Below are 23,497 nucleotides of genomic sequence, written 5' to 3' on the forward strand. Positions count from 1 at the left end.
AGGACTTGAAAAGTCAAGTAGGGCAGACTAAACCAAACAAGATAATAATGATAGAATGATAGTCTAGATATGTTTTTGGAATGTATTGCACACACTCTGCATGCACAGTGAACCATGATCAGTCCTGATCAGCTGATCATTCATTGGATGTAACCCTTATCCAGTTCAGGGTCGCGGTGGGTTTTGGAGCCCACCCGGAATCACTGGGCTCAAGGCAGGAACACACCCTGGAGGAGGCGCCAGTCCTTAACTGGACGACACACACTCACACCTATGGACACTTTTGAGTCACCAATCCATCTATCAACGTGTGTTTTTGGACTGCGGGAGGAAACCGGAGCACCCGGAGGAAACCCACACAGACAAGGGGAGAACACACAAAACTCCTCACAGACAGTCACCTGGAGCAGGCCTCGAACCCACAACCCTACCTTCTTCGCCAGAGTGCCATCCATGTGAATGGACCAGGGTATTAAACTCCCAAATGTTATTTTACAAGGGCAGCCAAAGGGTTCAACTGCTTTGTGCCTGCTTTATTTATAAGAATAATAATAATAATAAATAAATAAATAAATAAATAAATATAAATAATTAAAATATAATAAATAAAATATAAATAATTATTTTTTAGTATTACACATATCGCAAACACTAGATTTTATTTCCACTTGTATAGTATATATATATATATATATAAAGCCTAAAACCATGTTTGGATTTAGAGAAATAAGGTAAGACTTTTATTTTGAAGTTTGACAGCATGGCGGCGCCGATGCTCGCATGTAAATCGTAGCCTGTGCGAGTCTCAGAGCTGCCCGAATTCTGCAGGTTTTGTTTAGAAGTAAAGGTCTAGAGGACATAAAATACCTTTAAACTGAGAAGGTAAAGTATTGGCTCTAATGACCATATTTTAGCCATGTTGTATGGTCCCAAGCATTTTATCTTTTCTTTCACCTGTGCCACTGGACTGTAACATAATTGTAACTCCTCTGGCTCTGTGTGCTTGACTTTTTAGTTTTAACCTTTAAAATATCGTTGGCGGAATTGTTTACTCTCTGTCTTCACCTCTCTCTTCCTTGTTCTTCCCCTCTCTTTCTTTCTCTCTCTCTCTCTCCATCAGGTTTGGGGATGTTGCGGCGCCCCAAGTCCACAGACTCCGAGTCTGATCTTCTCCAAGAACAGGATAGGTTTCTGTCATCTGGAGCTCAAGCAGCGGTCAGTGTGGTAAAAAGGCCTGACAAACGCAGAGGAGACAAACCTGATGGGGACAGTGAGGACACTCAGCAGAGCCAGAAGGATGTGGTCACTATACCAGGTGAGAACACTGTCTGCCAAAGTGGATAAGCATCAAAAGAAATCATGTGCGCTGGATTGGTAATACCTCACATTAATGCTGTCTAAGAACATTGTAAGTTGGAATATTTAGCCATAAAAAAGTGAGAGCTGATAAACTGCTGGTCTGGCATGGCATTAACTGGATGATCTTCTTGTGGAAGCTTTTCAGCCTAATAGATAAAATAGATATTTTATACAAATAGGCAAATCCTATTCAGTAAGAAGTAGCTTTTTGAAACTAGTCACCAGTTACTAAATAACTTTCTAGGAATCCTCCAATCAGGAGGCTAAATGAAGGCAAACACTGATGCTAACACAACATCACTTGAAAACACAAATCTGATTTGCCAACTAACATTCTCCCTTGCTTGCTAGCAGTTTGCTTGATGTGAAGGGAGAAAGGGGACCATCCTATGCACCCAGCGAGATTGAAGCCAATTGTCCTCTGTAGGACTTCTCTAGTTAAATGAATCTGATCTGAGAATAGGGGCAGCACAGTGACACAATAGGGAGTGTCGCCCCCAAACATATGAGTGTGTGAGTGAGTGTGTGTCGCCCTGTAATGGACTGGGGCCCCCTCCAGGGTGTGTTCTTACTTTGTTCTGAGTGATTCCGGATAGGCTCCAAACCCACCGTGACCCTGAACTGGATAAATGGTTATAGACGAATTAATTATTTATTTGAGAATAATAATAAAAAAAAATAATTTAACAGACCAGAGGTTTTCATCTTTTGAATACAGTTTTACCTTTGCATCGATTTCCTCAATTTTATAGTCTACATATAATTATAGTGTGTTGTATTAAAAAAACCCTCAGATATTCTCATTCAATATCTTTGTCTGTAATTATGATTATCTACATCCATTCTGTAGTTCAATTTTGGCTGATAGATTGCTTTTGTATTGTACAGATCTTCCTGACGAGCTCCCCAGTCTGACCCCTGCACCTCCTAAGAAATCCCGTTTCAAAAAGGAGCGAGTGCGATTTGAGGATGAAGACCCAGAAGAGCTGCTGGACAGACATGACTCGCATATCAGTGCTGTCCTCTCCCGGATTGTGGTGAGCTGACTTGATTGTTATCTGCTGTCATTTACTAATGATTCATGTTTTGCTCTATTAAGCACCTTGTCATCTCTCTGTAGGAAAGAGACACAAGTACAGTACCAGTGTCATTCCCCGCTTTCACAAGCACAGCTTTCCCCAAAGTCCTACATAGATCCACAGCAGAGAAGCAGGTGAGAGTTAATGCATTTTACATATGAACTGTTTTTTTTTTTAATCACATACAAGAACCTTTTCCTGTTAAGTTGAAATGTATTGAAGTTCTGGAATTGTCCTGGACAGGTAACAGCAACTGGAGGCAGAAAAAGTATTTTTGCACAACAGATCGCTGCACAGAACGCTAAGATTGGAGGTGGAGATTTAAAGAATCAGCCAAAGATCATCATGTCTGGGGCTTCTGGATCCAGTTTTGCTGGCCCAGGTAATTGCTTTATTATTATTAATGTTTATATGCTCTAAATAGTGAGATTACAGTAACAACCCTAACTTTTAGGCTTTGATTACATTGGGTTTAAATCACGAAGAAAATCGCATCATTACAATCTTAGATTGACTTCTTAACGTCTGAGTTATAATCCATTGTGTGTGTGGGTTTTTCCTCTTTCATCACAGGGTCTGTGGATGGCCCCTTACTGTTGTCGGGCCAGGGTCTAGGTCCAGAGAGTGCTGTGGAAACTCTCAAGATTCACCAGGAAAACCAGGTCAGGCTGCAGAACATGTCACAGAGTGAGATTCTGGAGGAACAGCAGAAGCTGTTGGCCCAGCTAGGTAATATATAAAGTATATTCCTAATTCAGAGATCCTCACTTTTTCCTTTTTCAACCATAAATTTAAAGAAAAATAAAGTGTTTTCAATCAATGTTTAATTTAAATGCTGCACTCCTCTTTATAGTAAATTAGAAACAAATTAGCGCAACATAACCAGTAAGAGGGTTGACAGGAATATCTTCAGTATCCCCTGTAATTTCAGATCCAGGACTGGTGGAATTTGTGAGATCGCATAAGGCTAAGAAAACCCAGGCATCAGTACACTCTACTCTCCAGAGTGAGACCTGTACTCACCAGCCTGGCACTGAAGATAAACCTCCAGACCGTCACTGCACAGAGCCAGAACTGGACTCTCGGGAGGTTACAATGGATGTGGATGAAGAGGAAGAGCCGGAAAATGTAGCTCAGCCTCCAGTCACTGGTGAGAACTGATTCTTTCCCTTTGAATTTATCTCACCGCTGAAATGTGACAGAATGTTAGACATGAATTAAATTAAATTAAAATGTGGTAGATCTTTGAGGTGGGTGAATATTTGCATGAAGTATATTTATATAGGTCTATCACAATAGCTGTATTTTTATATGTTGTCACAGTTAAATGATATTATTTCCATTTTCAGACCTTTTTATGCAACTGATATAATGATTATAAAATAGCATACAAAATAAAAAATAATGTATAAAAGACAACATAATAAAAGAGAATATAAAGAAATAAATTGGTTCTATTAAGTGTGTTTACCTTGAAGATCAGACGAAGATGCTGGCAGAGGTGGAGGGGATTGGTGGAGGTTTATTTTTTGTGCTCTAACACATAACTTAACTTACTCACTACACATTTCATGCTACAATGTTACAAAAACAGCCATATGACAGACATGCTTGCACAGCAAGATGAACCAAGTGAACTGAACGCTTGCTGGGGCTACCTAGTGGCGAGTGGTGTAAGCTCGCTCACTCGTAACTCAGGTCTCGGTTCGCATCATAAAGCAAAACATTCGTAAGCTGATTCACTCATAAGGCAAGGTTTCACTGTACAGATCTTGAAATAAAATGCAGTGTAAGGCAAGGTTAATGCAGTATATAGATGCCTTTATTGGAATTAATTTCAAACAAGTGGATCTGACAATACTGTAGATTTAGCCAACAACACAACAGGAAGTCATAAACATTCTTGACACAAGATGATGCTTTGGCATTTAATCTTGGCTTGTTGCACTGTTGGAGAGACATCCAAGTTTAGAGTCATATCAGTACAAGGTCGAAGATATGGCAAAAAAGAGAAACCTTGTGTCTAATTTAAAAGAACAGTTGATACAAATTCTAAAATACAGGTAGACACTGTTTCATCAAATTTGTGTGCATTGATATTTGAGTGTAATAGTGTGATAATAAATGAATAAAGTTTAAGCAGCGGGGGGGAGCTCTCTGTGCTCAACCTCAAACTCCACCTACGACCACAGTCAATGATTCACAAGCTTGTGTATTACATGTTTTCCCTGGCTCGTTACTGACCTCTGTATTATTTAGTGCAGGCTTTGTGTAAATTACATATTAACTGAGACCAGTGGACTGTACTTGATTTCATGAACTGGAGGTGATTTTTTTTCTGCTTGTTTCCATGTTAATACAAAACTTCCATGAATCACACAGTGAGAGTTTACATTTCAGTCAGCATGGTCAAACCTGGGCTCATTTTTACGCAACTTTGATGAATAAGGGTCAGTTAAATCCATTTGAAATCAGAAGAAAACTGTAGAAATTTTACCCTTCTGGAGCACCACTTCAGATTTATGTACAGTGATGTTTATTCATTAAAGCTGAGTAAAAATTTTAGTTTTGCATTGAAGCTATGAGAAAAATGAAAGGACAGGAAAGGAAAAGAAAGGAAAGGAAAGGAAAATTACCTTGGGTTTTTTCTGTATTTATTGGGTTTCATCGATATTTACAGATTTATTTGCATCAATATTTGGACAAATTATAGCCAAAATGTATATAACGATATATTTCTTTATTTCTGTCAATATGATATAATTCTGATATCGATATGAAACATAAAGAAGACACAGAAACCCTGCCAAGAACTGAAAGCAACGTGACATTACCATCAAGCAACAACAACCTCATGGCTATGTCAGTATTAATATTTTTAAACTAACTTTAACTGATGGCAGCGCCCTGTAATGAACCTCAGTCAGTGACAGATGCTGTAAACAATGTATGTTGAAATTTTGAAAGCATGTATAAAAAGCATATACAGTGGAACCTCTACCTACGAACTTGATCCGTTCAGTGACCCGGTTCGTAAGTAGAAAAGTTTGTTTCTCTAGTCAATTTTTCCCATTTAAAATAATGGAAAAGCAATTAATGCGTTCCAGCCTCCACCCCGAAAGTCACCTTTTTGCACTGATATATGTTTACAACACTCTCAAATTAGTAAAAAAAAAAAGAAATACAGTGGTAACAGTAATAAAAAAGAAATAAAAAAAGTTTTAAGTGGTTACACATAGCTACCGACTGGCTGGAGGAGTAACACAGGCACTGGCTGTATGACGGGAGGTGGGGGGTGGGTGGAATAACGGAGAGTAGGCGGTGAATGTGGGGAGACGAAGCATAGATATGGTTTAACTTAGCACAGATTTCGATGTCTGCTATTTACACTAATGCTAAATTGCTAAAACTACAATTAGCTAATCTTAAAAGCTCACTCAAGTCTGGGCGCTGGGAGACTCGCCTATTGGGGTCAGTGGCCATTTCCAGCCGCTGGCTCGGCGGAGGCTCGGGTTTGTTTCTAGAGTTGTGGGCCGTTGGTGGAAGCAAAAACTATTCAAATGCCCGGTTCGTATCTTGGAAAGTTCGTTAGTAGAGGTTCCACTGTAATTGTTATTGAAAAATTTTATATTGCGATATATATTGATATTAAAATATTGTCCAGCCCTGACCTAGATGCCCAATAGACAGGAAATTGGACATAATCAGAAAAGACAGAATGGCATGTTTGTAACTTCATTTCAGATTTATCTGATGTTTTGATACTGCATTGACATCATTTCATCCTCAGTTTGAAATATTTTTAGTGAAATATTATTAGTGAATTTCACTGCATATCATTGTAAACCCAGAAATGGATGAGCACACTGAGCTTTGCTCCTGCAGCTACATAGAGCATTAGCAGCAAAATCCTCTAAAACCACAGCACTGTCTCAGCTCTATTGCACTTGGCTGCTCTCCAGATCCTTTTCTTTTTTTCTTTTTTTCATCGCTTGTAAGAGTAAGCTAACTGCACATATGCACTATTGTCCATTTGGCAGAGAGTGTCCAGCTGAGCTGCAAGACTTGCACACCACGTCAGGGCAGAATCATCGATTTCAATTAGGCTGATTAGAACAAGCGAGCCAGAGCAAGCCCCTAATCATCTCAAGGAGCTAGGGGAAGTCAAAAAAATGATCATCGGGTTGGAAATGTATGAAGCTGATCAAGATAATCTGTCTTGTAGTTCTTTTGTAGTTCTTTAGCACTTAAATTTTAAACTAATATCCAGAATGATTTGTTCTGTGTTAAATACAGAACTCTGAGTAGGCTCTGGGAATCCAATATGAGTCTACTCAACGTTTATGACATTTTTATTTTAAGGATTTGCATTATCTGCCTTGTTTTTTTGCCCCTTTGTCAGTAAAAGGTTTTATTTGTTTACAAGTATTTAGTTTTGCTCCTGTTTTTCAATGGTATGTGTGTTTTTGTTTTATTATTATTATTATTATTATTATTATTATTATTATTATAGATACTTCAATTAAATCATTATTTGATAATATAATTTCATTTGCTTCCAGTGACTTTCTGATTGGACATAATGTGATTATTTTGTTTTTGCAGAGAAGGACCTACCAATCAAGCCACAGAAGGAGTGGCTTCACATGGACAAGTTGGAGCCAGAGAAACTGGAATGGATGAGAGATTTGCCTGCTCCGAGGAGGAAGAGCACCAAAAAGGTAAGAATTAATTCAGCTGGTCTTTGGAGTACGTACATCAAGTTCCCACCTTTCGATAGATTTCAATTCAAGCTGTGATCTTCAGCATAAAGAAAGACTGGAGTATGGCACCATAGGTTTCCAATAACACACACTTAAAAGGCTTATATTTTGTGTTTGTGTGTATTGACTTAACAGGCTATGCAGGCCCGTTTTGACTTTTCTGGTACCGTTATCCCCCCCTCGGAAGATCTGCCCACTCATCTTGGCCTGCACCACCATGGAGATGAGCCAGAGGTCTGTTGCTTAAAATGATTGGGACTCATCCCTCGGGGAACTCATCCACTCATTTCTTCTTTCATGTTTTGAAGAAGGGTGTCCTTCTTTGTTGTTTTTGAGAGTGGATTTTGGTTGGATGTACTCACTACACCTGTCTCTCTCAATTCCTTTCTCCTTTTTCTGTCCTTGGCTCTCTCTTTTGTTACAGCTGGCAGGCTACTCTTTGCAGGAGCTTTTCCTCCTCTCTCGTAGTCAGCTGACCCAGCAGCGGAGCCTGGCCCTCAACACTTTGGCTCACATCCTGTCAAAGGTGAATCAATATAGTTGGTTCTGTTGACTTCAGTTAAATTGCTTCCACTTCTGCTGCAATTAACCATCAGGGGAAAACAAGGGCAGAATGTGCAGGGGTTAAAATCAGTGTCGTAATGCTTCATCTGAGAAAGCAAGCACTGGATGCAAGCAAAAGTGATAGTGGCTGTCCTATACAGTGATCAGGAAAATATTCACATTTGCTGAATGACTACATTCACTCATTAAACTTTTAATGGTAAAAACTTATTGGGTTTAATTACACTTCTCCCCACACCACCCTCTCATGTCAGTGTTTACAAATTCTGTTAATCTAGGCTAGTTCTGGGGAATACTCCTCTTCTCTGAAAGGCAGTGTGTTGGCGCCCTTGCTGGATGCTGGTCTCCTCTTCCTACTGAGATTCTCTCTGGATGATAATGTGGAAGGCGTGATGTCAGCTGCTGTAAACGCTTTGCGAGCACTGCTAGTGTCTCCTGATGATGAGGTGAGACCCAAAAATAGTGACAGAAAAGAGAACCTGTAATTCAGACAGAAAGAATCCCCTAGATGTAACTTGTAACTAGGCCTGTCACAATAATTATATTATCAACTTATTATACTGTTTGTGCTGATATTCACCAATATTTTCGCCAGTCATGCTGTTCTGTTTTCTGGTTTTCTCTTGTCTCTCTGTTCTTGAGGTGTTATATCGATTTGTTTAAAAACAGTGGTTTTAATTTATTCGTGTTTTATTTATGTACGGTGTTAAAACATTTGTTATATTCCAGTGTCTGAAAATTCATAATAACTAAGTTTTTGCTAAAGGTTAATTGCTCTTTAAAGGGGTGTAATTGCATTATTATGCTTTTGTTTTTGTTATTATAACAGTGGTTTTATAATTAAAATATTATTCATTCATTCATTTATTCATTATCTGTAACCGCTTATCCAGTTCAGGGTCACGGTGTGTCCAGAACCTACCTGGAAACATTGGGCGCAAGGCGGGAATACACCCTGGAGGGGGCACCAGTCCTTCACAGGGCAACACACACACACACATTCACTCACACATGGACACTTTTGAGTCACCAATCCACCTACCAACATGTGTTTTTGGACTGTGGGAGGAAACCGGAGCACCCGGAGGAAACCCACGCAGACACGAGGAGAACACACCAACTCCTCACAGGCAGTCACCCGGAGTGGGAATTTAACCCACAACCTCCAGGTCCCTGGAGCTGTGTGACTGCGGCACAACCTGCTGCGCCACCGTGCCGCCCAATTAAAATATTATTGTTTATCAAAATGATCTCTGGAACAATGTACTGACCACAAAAAATGGCTATTGCGACAGACCTACTTGTAACTCACTCACTCATTCACTCACTCACTCGTGTTTAGCAGTGTTACAATTCTCCACAAAGAATGAGCGATTGATAATCATGAGGACACTGACAAAAACTCAAATCAGCATAATCTCCCAGATGGACACTTACCATTACGAACTGTCTATGAAGTAACATGAACGAAACCATGTCACACTTATGGATGTCTATTTTTATATAGCCATCCTCTATCTTTATTATTAGATTATTATGACATGTATTATTATAGAAAATATAGGTTTACATTTCAGGTGTCTCCAGATTCATTTGCGGTTATCCTTTTTAGGAGATTATGGACAATATGTTCCCCTGGCTCCTTGGGATGGCAACCTTTCCTCTGCTGCCTTCCACTCAGGAGGAGGAAGATGAGGACGATGCAGGTCTGGATGAGTTCATGAAAGAAACAGCTAAAGAGAAAGAGCAGAGAAAAACAGATCATGATGTTGCTGGAGTAGATGTTATCAAGGTGAGGAAAAGCATAAAGCCAAGTATATTTTTTTTGCATTTACTTGATGTTTACTGTGAAGTGCTACAAAAATGTCTTTATTATATTGGTCAATTTAGTAAACAGTACTATGCTGGTGTGAATCATTTTATGTTTTTTCTTGTTCCTAGGGATTGCTGAAGATGCAGCTTCTGCAGAGGCTGCGGTACATTCTGGAGGTTGTGCGGCCAGCCCCTCATGTTGTTCTTAATATTCTGGAGGTTTTGTTTAGAATTGCTCGTCACTCAGCCTCTGCAGCCACACAGGTGAGTCTTAACTGAATTGTTAAAGTTTTCTGGCGCTTGATTCAGTTATCTCCACTTAGAGATTTACTGAATTATCCATCTGTTTTTAATTATTCATCTCACAAGCATTAGCTGTGGTTGACAAATAAAAAAAGACATTGCACTCTTATTTGTGAACCCATTAAGGACTTAATCATCATAGTTCATCAGCTAATGTATGATCGGTGCTATAAAAACAGGCAATGGTGCCCTCCTCAGGAAAATGTTTGAATATCTCTACATACTGTTATGTTTAAAAATTGATAACTGTCTATTGTTTATATTCCTCTTTGGACAACAAAAGTGGATTTTGTTTATACAATTATTCACACTATTTACACCGTCTGCTTTTCTAGATACTTGATTGCCCTCGACTGATGGAAACTATAATGTTGGAATTCCTGCCCTGCTCCTGGGCTCCCTCCACTTCTTCAGCCCCACCTTCTTTATATGGGTTTCCAGTTTCCACTGCGATGAAGCTTCTACGAGTTTTGGCGAGTGCTGGAAGGCACGCCTGTGCTAGAATAGTGAGTAATGAGAATCCTGATGGACACCTCATTATATGGATCCTGATGTTATTATATACATTGCTTACTCATGCTGCAGATTGCTTAATTCTGACTAGATTTTGATTTATATCTCAGCTGAACTCTTTAGGTGGGAGAGAGCGTCTGTCTCGGTTTTTGGCAGCAGAGCCTTCTGAGCTGCTGTTGGACCAGAGAGAAGCCATCTGCTGCAGTACGGAGGCACTCAGGCTCTGGGCAGTGGCTGCCAGCTACAGCCAGGCCTGCAACCTGTACATGTAAGAATGGTCTTTTACTATGAGAATAAGTCTCGCTTAAAACATACGTAATCTGGCAGTCAGGACTATCTGAAAATGGCCATTTCTGTCTTTTTCTCTCTCTCTCTTTCTATGCACACTTTTGTTTTCTGTAGAGATCTTTATCCCACGCTGGTGAAGGCATTGCAGGCTACACACAGGCCCAGTGCTCCATCTGAGTCTCTCCTGATGTTGAAGCTCCACCAAATGAAAGCTCTGCTTGTGCTGCTTACTCAGGTCACACACACAGCTGGCTGCCACCAGGAATTGCAGAGCGCTCTGCTCAAGTGAGTTTTATATTTGAATTTCACCACATAGGCCTAAGCAGAGAATGAAGAGATGGTGACTGTTGTATGATCTCTGCATACATTAGGACCCAGAGAAATACTGTATCGTCCAGTGTTGTGAACTGTTAGATTGTAAGTTGTTTGTGACAGCTCCCAGGGCACAGAGAGTCTTCCTCCTCCACCAGTGACATGGAGTCATGTGACCGGCTTGCAGGCCATTATGATTGGTTTACTGAAAGGCTGCGTAAGAGCACTGGATGACCCAGATCAAAGGACAAGCACCTTGAGCTTGCTGCCATCCTACCTGATCTACATGGGGGCGTTTTACTCACAGCTCAGTGTACAGGTGAGTGCTCTAATGAAACAGTACTTAGGAAATTCTGAAATGCTATTCCATTCAAGCCCTTTTTATTTTGGTAAAGAAGCGTTTTTTTTAGCCGTTTTCACTCAGTTCTCTTTCTTCCTCCATTCTCATTTTTGCCATAATTATTATGTTCTCGTTTCTTCATACTCATTTTGTTTTGCTCACATAAACTCGTTCAGCACTGTGATTGGCAACACTCAGACAAAGAGGAGGACCACATTTAAAGCACTCTATGTTGAAACAGCACAAAGTCAGATCGGCTCATTTTATCCCATGATTTCAGAATTTAAATTTTTTGTGTTTGTAGTCACTCTAAATAACCAAATTAATGTGCTAATGCACTGAAAAACATTTTTTATATAATATTTCCCCGTCAAAGTTGAAACTGAGCTTCCAGTAGATAATACATTATTCTTAATAATCTGTTTCTTACAAAATAATTATACCACTCTCAGCTTTACAAATGTCCTTGAATATGCTGAAAATCTTATAGTATAATTTGTGCACATTACAATGGCTTATTTAATGAATTAAAATTAGCTGAAAATGTTATATTCTGATGTACTCCTCAGAAATATATTGTAAGGTTGGAAACATTGTCTCTCATTTTGTGTTTTGGCAGAACACTTTCCAGCCTGTTCAGTGTTTACAGGAGCTGGAGTCCTTAACCTCAGAGGTGCTCCTTCCACTCATTTCCCATCAGGCCATACGCAACATGGCAGAGGATCTCAGGTCAGTTGGCCTCTTCTGTATCTCGAGGAAGAGTGAGTTACCATGGTGTACCTTTTTTCCTTCACTCTTTGATAGTTTTCTTGCACAAATAACAGCCCTGTATCTCAAATCAATATGTTTTGAAGCAAACTGACTCCTCTTTGGCCAAAATGTTGTGGCGATTTAGTTTATATGGTGCAGTGTGTTTTAGCCTAGAATTTATTTGACCATATAAAGAAATGCAGTGAAGATGGAGGCCATTTTGTTTTCACAATGCACAAATCAGTCAAGACCACAAAGTGAAACTTAAATGAACAGTACTCCTTAGACCACCTCAAAATACGGTCTGAATTTGGTTTTATTATTAGGACTGTTTAGAAGGGTTCTGAGTATAATATCTTTAGTGTGTTTTTAGGGTGTGTTCAGACTTGTCAGCTTTAGTTTGATTAAAATGAACCCTGGTGTTTGTGCTCTGTTAGTGTCGTCCATACAATAAGTATGAAGTGTGACCAGACGGCCTCTTTTACCCGGATTGTCCTCATTTTTAGACTTGAAAATATGTCCGGGCGGAATTTCACAAACGTCCGGGATTTTGTTTTTCTAGAGTTTTACAGAGCTTACAAACGAGTCCCGCCCTCCCCTACTCCGATTGGTTTGCTTGAGTGAGAAGGGGGCGTGGTGAAGTAGCCTAAAATCTTCTGATTGGACGGTCTGACTGTAGAGCTACCGTTATTGGTCGATAACCTTCTCTGTAAACATTTAATTGGTCAATCTGCACGTCAGTAGTCCTTGTTTACGTCAGGCAAAGCTCATGTACCTACCCTCATCTCGAGCAGCTATGCCGAAAGGTAAATGTAAGTTCTCGGATGAATTAAAAAAGAAATTCCCAGGTTTTGTGTAGCAAATGAAGGTGTAAAGGAGACTTAAAAGCACACATAGGTTCAGCTAAGCAATACAACGGCAGTGAGGGGCGTGACCTCATCACCCCCCCCCCCCAATGAATGACTTCTGTTTAAATTAGCAGGTGGGTCTCTGTCCGTTTCTAAACAAACTCTGGTGCGGTTCGTTTCGAGTATGAATGCAACACGAACCACGGTCATTGAAACGAACCGAACACAGGACAAGATGTCCCAAGATGTAAGAATAGTCACCCTGCGAGGGAACAGAGTGCGATTAAAAACAAACAATGCACAGAGGACAGAAAAATAATTCATATGTCACTTTTATTTGAACTTACTTTAATTGATTGTAAAAGTGTCAGCATGAACTCAAACCAAACCAGGACTAAACTTTAACAGTTATATTACTCCTATAGGTCCAGCTCTGTTATCTGTACAACAGTGCTGAGAGCTCCTGGTTTGGAGGTCATCCCCAGCCTGCCAGGCTTGTGTTGCTTCAGGCTTAAGTTGAATCCTAGCCTTGTTGGACCTGTGTCTCCTCTCCCTCTCTACACTGCTCTCTTCTACCTGCTGGACACCATCACCACAATCCACAGAGGCTTAATCAAGAAAGTATGTTTTACTTGACTGTTGTCACAACACAGGCGTGTCAGTTTTGAGTCTAGCACTATTTGCTGAAATAGCATGTTTAATTTTACCTCAGGCAGCCTGCACAGAAACATCATAGCTCAGATGTACACATCACAACATTAAATAAATTACATTAATACATTGCTGTAAGGTCCAATGGGACAGCACAGTTATTTCTGAGTGAGCTCTGGGTTTGTCAAAATTAACGGCAATTCACACTGGAGGTAAAACTTGTTAGATTCAAGTCATGGGTCAATAATTACACAAATGATGCTCTGGAGGTTAAAGTCAGTCAGGTTGAGCAGAACGTTTGATTGAACCTGGTTTAGTGATGTAGTCTTCTACTGCCATCTAGTGGCTAAAGACAGTTTGAGTAGTATTCTCTCATTTGGGACGTTATCTTCCTCTCTCTAGTTCAGCTGCTGCCTCCTCTCTGACTCGTTACTGGCATACATGCAGTCCTGCGTTGGAGCAATGCCTTCTGTATCTCACTCCAGTGCCTGGATACTACGCCATGAACACCACCTGCTGTATCTGCTCCTGAGACTGGCACATAGACTGGTAAAGAATGAACCATGTACAAACTATCCACTCCAGAGGGCACATTTAGCATTTCTGAACACCCCTAATTCTAAATGTATTTAAAATAAAAAATATTTGTTAAAATGTGTGTTTCTGTGTGATAGCTTTATGGTAAATACATGCCCTTTTGACTAGTTTAGTGCAAACAGTAGAAGTGCATAAGTAGTAAACTTTGGTCTGGTTTGGCATAACAGATTACTTTTTAATTACCTCTTGTTGTTGAAATGGATGTAGGTTCCTGTTGACCAAGACGTGGCCAAACATGCTTCCCTGTTCCATCAAGTGGCTTTGGTTCTGGTGTCCTGGCTGCTGCCTGGAAGTGAATATCTGGCACATGAGCTCATGTCTAGTATGATCTTCAGTCATGAGCTCTTTCCGTGAGTTTAATTCAAATTTTAGTGTCTGATTGATTGTGAATTCTGTGTTTTGTCACATTGTTTCCATGTGGTGCAGTCAACCTAGTGTTGACCCCATTATTGGGACACTGAGTTTGATACAGGGTGCAAAATAGGCCTCACCTTTCCTTATGCTCCCCTATCATTCATTTCCAGTGCTAGCCTGCAAAGGTGTCTGTTTACCCACGTGTGTTTTATGAGGTATATAAGCAAATCAAAATAGAATTTGGTCAATAATAGTGCATTTCCTAATAGTGAGTGACTGACCTAGTGATTTAATATCATCGCTGCCCAAAGAAAACCATGAATCTCCATTATTGTGGATTTAAAGGGACACTAGGTATGATTTGGGTATTTTTGCTCCCGGGGTCTCCCCCAGTGTAATACAACACTGTGCTGCAATCTATGAGGAGGCGATGTGGTTTCCTACCCTCCAAAAGTTACATAGTGCTGTTTCTGCAGTGCTGAGCCCAGGATAGCAATGACAGAGGCTCTTTTCTTCATATCGCAGAATTTTAAAGCTGTAATTGTAAGGTAAAAATATTACATATTGTTGCTTTAAATTTCACGACATTATTCAAACACAGTAACAGTCCTTCACATCGTGTGAAAATTCCATGACGAATGGACTGATAGAATTGCTCTGAAGTTACTTGGAATAAAATCTTCGATTGAAGATTAAGAATATTTTTTCATTCACAGATGTAATTAGCTATGTTTCCACTGACTTCTGTCTGTGCAAACAACTTCCAATTCAATGTAAATACAGAAAAAAATTGTCTTCAATATTAGTTCTGGTAAGTTTTCTGCTAAATTTCAGTGCAAAGAAATAACCATATTCTTTGAATATTGCTATTTCCTTATCAAATCTATTAAAAAAACATAGAAACATGCATGATGTAAATGTATCTATCATATTAATATAGCTGTTGATAATTGCTTAAAATATCTGGTAAAATAAACTAAGTAAGGATTAGGATTCACTGTATAAATGCCTATTCTCCCTCTGTTTGTTGCAGGGAGGCTGCTAGCGGTGGAATTGAGGCAGCTGCGCTGGAAGAATTGGAGCTTCAGGAAAAGACCACTTCTGCATCTGGTCTTGGTCCTCTCCTCCGTGACGCCCTCAGTCACCTACCCTCCATCCGGGGCTGTTATCTCACCCACCTTGCCCACTTTGAGCCCGCTGTGCAGTCCTCCAGGGATCGACACACTGGCCGTAACACCTGGCTTTCCTCTCAGCTTCTTCCTGAGCTCTCTGGTCCTTCATTGCCCTCTGATTGGCCCTTCCTGCCCCTGATCAGCCTGTATGAACGGTCAGGAGCCTCTGAGGGCGGCGGGCTTCAGGTGGACTCACTCCCGGTTGGCTCTTTGCAGTCAGCCACACACTGCTTGCAGTGGCTACTGCTTCTGGAGAGCTGGAGAGAGCAAGCATTGAAGCCTGTGCCCCCTGTGGCTAAGCTCGCTCGCCTGGCCTGCGTGTTCCTCTGCTCCAGTGATCTCTTTCTTGAGAGGCCTGTTCAGGATCTGACCTGGGCACTGTTCAGAGCACTGACCCAGCCCAAAAGGCTGTTGGCCCTGGACCTGGGCACACCACCTCCTGGACTGGCCTCATTCCATGACTTATACTCAGCCCTGCTGACCCAGTATGAAGCAGTGTCATTCGGAGACATGCTCTTCGGCTGCTTCATTCTGCTGCCGCTGCAAAGACGCTACAGTGCCACCATGAGGCTGGCTGTATTCGGCGAGCATGTGGGAATACTGCGCTCTCTGGGGGTCTCACTAGAGCAGGTGAGGAAACATGAAGACAAATCTGCCTTTTTATTTTCTCGCTTAAATTATCACTGTATTATTATACAACCTATTTTTAATCATTTCTGTCTGTTTATTTGTTTATTGATTTATTTGTTCATTTTTGGATTATGAAAAATAAAAAATTAATTAACCATATTTACTTATAACCATATATATCAGATATACAGACATCTAATACAGATATTTATTTTTTAATCAAAACTAATGTTGCTATATTTGCTCCATAAATGAATGAACTTTCCAGGATACGCATTAGCCTCACAATGGGTTCAGTTAACATGATTTGTTGCTTGCCTTATTCAAACATTTAAGCAATAATGAACCGCTCAGAAAGACTCTAACCCCCTACAGTGCTTTATTACAGTTCTTAAATAACACCAACAATAAAATAATGCCTTTAAAAAGCCTCCCTATCATGTTCAAGCAGGACCTACAGAACCTGTTTCAAAATAAAATGAGATACTTTATCTGATTAAGGATGATGCTTGCTCTTTTCTCAGCTGCCAATTCCTCTGGAGAATTTTACCTCCCCAGCGGAGGATTCTGTGCCTCTGCTGAGGCTCTATTTCCGTGCACTGGTGACTGGAGCTCTGAGGAGGAACTGGTGTCCTGTGCTGTATGTGGTAGCTGTGGCCCACCTCAACGCCTTTATATTCTCACAAGATGAAGTACCACAGGTATGTGATAAGAGCAGATTGCCTAGTTTTATCTGATACAGATTTTCATTCCATCCAAACAACACCAGCTGGTAAGCATTAAGTATGCTGGTATGAATTTGGAATGGAAAGTGAGCCATTTTGAGGATAATCGGTAAGTAGCTTAGGGTTGGACACACAATCAGTATCACTATATGTACATACCGCAATATAAAATATATTTTAGTAGCAATGGTATGACTCTTAAACACATTTTCAATATTTCAATATACATCATTTATAGCATCTTTCACAGACAGACGGTCTTTAAAGGCTGCTGCTGTCAGTTCAGTGATATTATAGTGATAAAGCCAAGAAGTTTAGGTTATGTCATGTTTTTTTTGTTCTTTGGAGTTTTTCTGTGGCATTGGCTTTTTTTTTTTTTTTACTGTTCATATCGATATCTAAATGATATCGTATCGACCAAAATGAAGTAATATATCGTGATATAAACTGTGGACATATCGTCCAGCCCTAATGTAGCTCATTTACATTTGGAGGTTTCATGTGTCGAGTTTTAAGCGTATATCTACATAGAAAGTGTCTACATATATTACAAAATGAGCAGCTGAAGCAAAAGGATGACAGTCCAGGAGGCTCTGGAAGTCATCATTGGTCATGACAGTGAAATAGAGGAGGATGTGTCTGAAGACTAAATTCTGATTCTAATGATTCTGATATTGGGGCGGCACGGTGGTGCAGCAGGTAGTGTCTCAGTCACACAGCTCCAGGGACCTGGTGGCTGTGGGTTCGATTCCCGCTCCGGGTGACTGTCTGTGGAGTGTGGTGTGTTCTCCCTGTGTCTGCGTGGGTTTCCTCCGGGTGCTCCAGTTTCTTCCCACAGTCAAAAAACACACGTTGGTAGGTGGATTGGCGACTCAAGTGTCCATAGGTGTGAATATGTGAGTGTGTGTGTCACCTTGTGAAGGACTGGCGTCCCCTCCAGGGTGTGTTCCCACCTTGCGCCCAGTGATTCTGGGTTGGCTTCAGACCCACCGCGACTCTGAATTGGATAAGGGTTACAGATAATGAATGAATGACAAATCCTCCTCAAATTAAAAAGGTCGATGTGGATGTTGTACTGTTATAAATACAGTAGTCTCACCGAGCCCGAATTTTACCTTTACAGTACAAGAAGAGGCTAGTCATGAAGCTCCTTTACATATTTTGCCCCCCCCCCCCCCAGTTAAAACTGTATTAGAATGCACAGAACGAGTCACATGAAAGCATCAGGTTAAACTTAAAGGAACAAGAGGTAGAAGTTTTACCTTAATATATCAGCTTTAAAATCAATGTGGTTCTTCACTGACGTATAATATGAGAATAGAGCCTCTCTCGCTGCCACTGTGGGCTCAGCACTGCAGAAACTACACTATGTACTTTTGGAGGAGGGAAGGAATACACCAAGAAATTCCTTGATTTTAGGACAGTACTGTAAAATTGAATTACACTCTGCAGCTCTATGGAGATAACCAGAAGCAAAAAATATCTAATCTTACCTTGTGTTTCTTTAAATATTCAAAGCATACTTTATGGAGTGGAGTTGAATGACCTCCTTGATTCCATTCCAAATGACTGTATTTACTTCTGTTTCCCTACTTGCAAATCGATGGTCTAGGGGAGTTCCTGTTTTTGAATATTGCAATGTTGTTATTTTTCCCCCAAGTGCCACTGCACAGTTATGAACTAATGTAAGTTACAGTTTGAGCAATATTGGCTTAAAATGGGAAGAATGCTGTGCCCAAATCTGAATGTTTCCCTATACAAGCAGCTTCATGAGGGAGCTCCATTTTTCTAAACTGGAATAGAGCCATGTGTGCTCATGTGTCCCTTTTTATAAAGACTAGTCATATCTCCCACTGCTCCAAATGGGGACCTTATTCTGTCACCAATGAATGAACAAGTTGTCAGAAAGCAAGTCCAGGTGAAAATGACAGAGAAGCTTTTGAACATGCACAGACAAAAATCAGCCAGTCCTGAATGAGACGAATGGCTCGTCTGACAGCCTGAAGCGAGGTGATGGGATCAGTTATATGTAATAGTTTTCTGCAGGGAATTTGAGTAGTCTTCAAGCACTTGGAGCTTATTGTAAATTACAGTCCAGACGGAGGTATGTGATACACACGTGTAGGACATCATGATGAATTGAGTGGTTTTGTTTGACGTCGGCTTTAAAGGTGAGCTTGATGGATTACCTCTGTTCACCTTTTGCCGTTTTTAGTGTCCTTTGAGTTATGGCAGGAAGGGTCATTGGTCTTCTCATGTTCTGTTCCTGCCTGCAGGAGGTGGAAGCTACACGCCGGAGCCTGCTGAAAAAGACATTCTACTTGACAGATGAGGTACTACCCTGCTGTGATTTGCTTGTTAAGGTCTGTGTGTGCATTTCTCTCTCTTTCTCTCTCTCTCTCTCTGCGTCTAACATGCTTTTTTTTTCTGCCACTCCAGGTGTTAAGGAGCCACCTGCTGCTCTACTGCTTGCCCCAGCAGCACAGTCAGCTGGGCTTCAGCACTTATGAACAGCTGCCGTCCATTCGGGCCCTCAGGCTCCACAACGTTGTAGGAACCGAGGATCACAACAATGGAGATAAGTGAATTCGGACAATCTCAGGCACGCTGGAAGCTCTTCTACATTCTGTAACTGGAGAATAACAGCCTTTGAGACATTATAATAAACTAGCACTCACAGAAGCTAAATGATTTTTTACAGAGTCTTAGATTTGTGGTTATTTACATCGCATACCTTCAGAATTATGAGAAATAAAATTTCCTCATACTTCTTTGGATTTTCAACAAATAGAAGAGAACCAATGGTCCCTGTCAGGCATTCAGTGCAGAAGTACCCTTCGCGAAACCAAATTCAGAGTGGCTCGCTATCACAGATAATACAGTTCACAGTCAGTTGTGGACAGAAGAAGATCACAGGAAAAAGACAGTGGTGAGGCAGATTTGCCGAAGACGAGCCAAGAGATGACAATCAGCATGGGACAGACAGATGGTGCTGATAAAGCTTGGAATTGAAAGTTTGCTGTTTTTTATTCTGCTAATCCCAGACTGAGTTGGAGAAGCACGGACGGCATGCCTCCCTTTCACCACTACTATTCAAACTCGGCTCTAAGGGAAATGGACACTATAAAGGTTTTACTCCGTTGCTGCCCCATGGTGAACGTTTGCAACAGCAAAAATAAAATTAAATTGCCCACATTTTTTTTATTGTTTTTTTTTTCAGTTTATCTCTGCGTGTATCTAGAAAAACACAATCAAGTAATGCCGACCATATCATGTTAGCCCACAACATCGTTGACACTGTTTTTGTTCACAAACATTAGAGATTAAGAGATTTAAGATGAGAGAATAGTATTTTTTAATTTATTTTTTTATAATAAACCGTTCAAAAAACAGACAACGCATGTAGCCATTTTAAATGTGGTTCTTTATACCATTAGGGTTTGTATTCATACCTCGGAGACTTGTAAATATGTTCTCCAGCTATTTTTTCCAACTGTTCAGAGTGTTCAGGCCAGCTTTTTGCTCTCTAAAATCTCCTCACAGAAACTTTAGTAGTAAACAGCCTTCTCAGTTTCTCCCTCACTTTATCATCATGTTTTGGCCTCGGGTGCATCTACCCCTAAACCATCGTTCCATGTGTTCCTGTTTATCAGCAACTGAGGAAGAACAAGCTGAGTGAGTGATGCTTCATAATGATTTCCACCTCTTCTACCCTCAGTAGCCCATGAATTTGTATTTGGACAATACAGTGGTTCCAGGACATAATCTGTTTTTTGGCTTGGTGCCCCAGTGGTTGGGCCTCTTCCCAACTGCATTGACTTGTTTGGAAGAGCGTTTAACAGAAGGACAAGAAAATCATGCTAAAGAGAGGACAATATGTTCTCCTGTGTGCAGCGCTAATGCTAGTCACATTGCTCAGCTGACATCTGTTATACATTGTCTCACAGGTAGGGGGCACAGAGTTCCTATCTAACCCCTGGACCATAGGGATTCTTCAGTATTTAATTTGTTTTTGTTTAACTCTCCAAACTGATTTGCGGGTGACGTTTTAGTAACGGGCTTAATTGGCCGTCAAACGCTTGATTCACTTTCTAAAACTAATTATGAGTCCACTTACAGCAGGACTATCACAAGCCTAATAGAAGTCAAATGCTGCTTGCAACATACTGCTGTGAAATTGATTTTCTAGACTTGTCTGGTGGAGTCCAGATAGAAGTCAAGATAAACTACTGTGCGTGGTAAGGTGGGGAGAAAGCCTGCGGAATTGATCGAGACTTTGATTTCGCACAAACTGACAATTTTGTGCTGAACAACAGCACAGGCTGCACTCAAGTGCACCCATCTGCTACTGATTTCTCCTTAAAGCAACAAGCTTCTGATTGTGCAGTAGAGGGCCCCAGGCCATGTGACTCCCTGACCTGGAGAGACCTACCTGCTCCGTTGTTTTTACCATTACACAGCTTTGTAGTGTTACCAACACTATGGGGATGTTTATACAATGAAAGATCACTGGATTATGAACACCCACCTTGTATTTACATACATTGTTCATTTTATCAGCTCCACTGAACACACAGGGGCACTTTTTAGTTCTACAATTGCAGATTGTACTCCACCTGTTTTTCTGCATAAATAATCTCAATTTTACCCTCAGAGCAGTTTTGATGTGGGTGGTGGATCGTACTCAGCGCTGTAGTGACAATGACGTGGTGCTGTTGTGTTAAAGTGTGTTGTGCTGTTACGGGTGGATCAGACACAGCAGTACTACTGGAGTATTTGAAGCCCTCAGAGTCACTGCTGGACTGAGAATCATCCACCAAGCAAAAATATCCAGCCAACCGTCCTGTGTCCACTGATGAAAACTAGAGAAAGACCAACACACACCGTGCAGTGACGGATTAGCTACTCTCTGATTTTACATCCACAAGGTGGACCGACATGGTAGGTGTGTCTAACAGAGTGGACACAGTATTTAAAAACTGCAGAAGCACTGTCTGATCCACTTGTACCAGCGCAACACACACTATCAAACCACCACCATATCAGTGTCGCTGCAGCGCTGTGAATGTTCCACCACCCAAATCGTACTTGCTATGTAGTGGCCCTGACCAGAACAGAGTGAAATTGGGATAAGAAAACATGCAGAGAAGGTGGCGGACCACAGTCTATGATTGTAGAACTACAAAGTGCTCCTGTATGATCTGTGGAGCTTATAAAATGGACACTGAGTGTAGATACAAGGTAGGTGTTCCTAATCCAGGGATTGTTCAGTTTAGATTCTTTGAATATGTCATTGCATAATAGAATGTTACACTTTTCAGCCTTTTCTAACCCATTAATATTATTCTTAGGAACACTGCATCTATTGTAAGTTGTATAATGTTGGGTAACACTAAACTCCCAGAGGGAACCAGAGTGAAGTCTTGCAGGGTTACTTCTGGACATTTTTTGGCAGGATGATTTCCTGTGTTTCCAGCTGAATACGAATGGTACTGGCCATCATCTGGCTATCGTATGTTCTTCTTACGTGTCTTGCACTTTCTCTTCCATGCAGTAGGCTGAGGTGAAAAAGTGACCAGAGCCTCTTTGTTTGATGTTTCATCGAACTGCAAATCCCACCACATTTATCGCTCATTTCCTTTTACTCCACACCCATCTGTTTGAGAGAAACACGGATTTCACGATGACATGTTCTGATGCAGGACAGACGCCGTGGTTTAAGCTTCATCAGATTAATTCACTTAAATATGCACATGTCTTGAATCCAGACCATTGAAAGTGCAGCTTCAGTTAGATCCATGGCCCACCGCACCACTTCTGACTCCTCGCAAACAATCTGAGCGGAAACCCTGTCAAGTGCTAAGAAAATAAACACATGATGGATTTGGGAAAATTTGTTTTCTCACTGTCAGACAAGCCAGCGTCATGCTGAACCCTCAAAATAAAGGGATTGTTCAGATGTGCCCTGAGAAAAGCTGAAACTGTTTTCAGTATAACACATTGGAGCTGCCAAAGGCAGATCACTCATTGGCTGTTTAGACACAGGGAAGTTGCTGCTGTGGTGTTTGATTCTTGTATCATTTTTAACCAAAGCATGTCACAGACAAATAATTAGGACCCTAGAACTGTGTTCACTTTTGGGTAGAAGGGTATAATATGCCCCTTTAAATGCTGTTAATGTAAAAACGGATAATATCAGCAAACCTGTTTCTTTCCACTTGGTGCCAAACTGCATCACACGATTAAACAACGTGCAGGAACTTGTGCTCCTAGATGCCTTTTGATAATGTGGTTATCTCCAACAGGATGCATGGATTTTGCTTTTTTAACAGAATTTCTTGGCTTGTATTCAGCCAAGAGCTTTACATTGTGGAGTATTTTGTTTTGCTCATTAGATGATCCAATTATGTAGCCCTTCCTGCCTCATTTTTTAGGGG

The 23,497-nt window shown here is 40.8% G+C and overlaps 1 protein-coding gene across 1 annotated transcript; it reads left to right on the forward strand.

Moving 5' to 3' along the window:
- Window positions 1-786: 786 nt before the first annotated feature.
- Window positions 787-20,279, forward strand: rpap1 (RNA polymerase II associated protein 1). Its single transcript, XM_066684072.1, has 25 exons — window positions 787-882; window positions 1,121-1,315; window positions 2,248-2,396; window positions 2,480-2,572; window positions 2,682-2,820; window positions 3,012-3,167; window positions 3,370-3,588; window positions 7,044-7,159; window positions 7,337-7,435; window positions 7,626-7,727; window positions 8,044-8,211; window positions 9,378-9,557; window positions 9,707-9,841; window positions 10,216-10,386; window positions 10,504-10,661; window positions 10,796-10,966; window positions 11,117-11,312; window positions 11,953-12,062; window positions 13,357-13,552; window positions 13,985-14,131; window positions 14,387-14,529; window positions 15,567-16,335; window positions 16,860-17,036; window positions 19,337-19,393; window positions 19,500-20,279. The coding sequence occupies exons 2-25, from the start codon at window positions 1,129-1,131 to the stop codon at window positions 19,644-19,646; spliced, it is 4,185 nt and encodes a 1,394-aa protein (XP_066540169.1). The 5' UTR covers window positions 787-882; window positions 1,121-1,128; the 3' UTR covers window positions 19,647-20,279.
- The last annotated feature ends 3,218 nt before the right edge of the window (window positions 20,280-23,497 follow it).

Source organism: Hoplias malabaricus, chromosome 1 (genome assembly GCF_029633855.1).
Source record: "Hoplias malabaricus isolate fHopMal1 chromosome 1, fHopMal1.hap1, whole genome shotgun sequence".
Classification (NCBI taxonomy): Eukaryota; Metazoa; Chordata; class Actinopteri; order Characiformes; family Erythrinidae; genus Hoplias; species Hoplias malabaricus.

What these genes read in the sequence shown, in the direction of transcription:
- rpap1 (XM_066684072.1), top strand. Translation starts at nt 1,129, where the DNA reads ATGTTGCGGCGCCCCAAGTCCACAGACTCCGAGTCTGATCTTCTCCAA. An exon ending in AGCTCAGCCTCCAGTCACTG is followed by an intron (nt 3,589 to 7,043) that starts GTGAGAACTGAT and finishes TTGTTTTTGCAG; the next exon opens with AGAAGGACCTACCAATCAAG. An exon ending in TGGGGGTCTCACTAGAGCAG is followed by an intron (nt 16,336 to 16,859) that starts GTGAGGAAACAT and finishes CTCTTTTCTCAG; the next exon opens with CTGCCAATTCCTCTGGAGAA.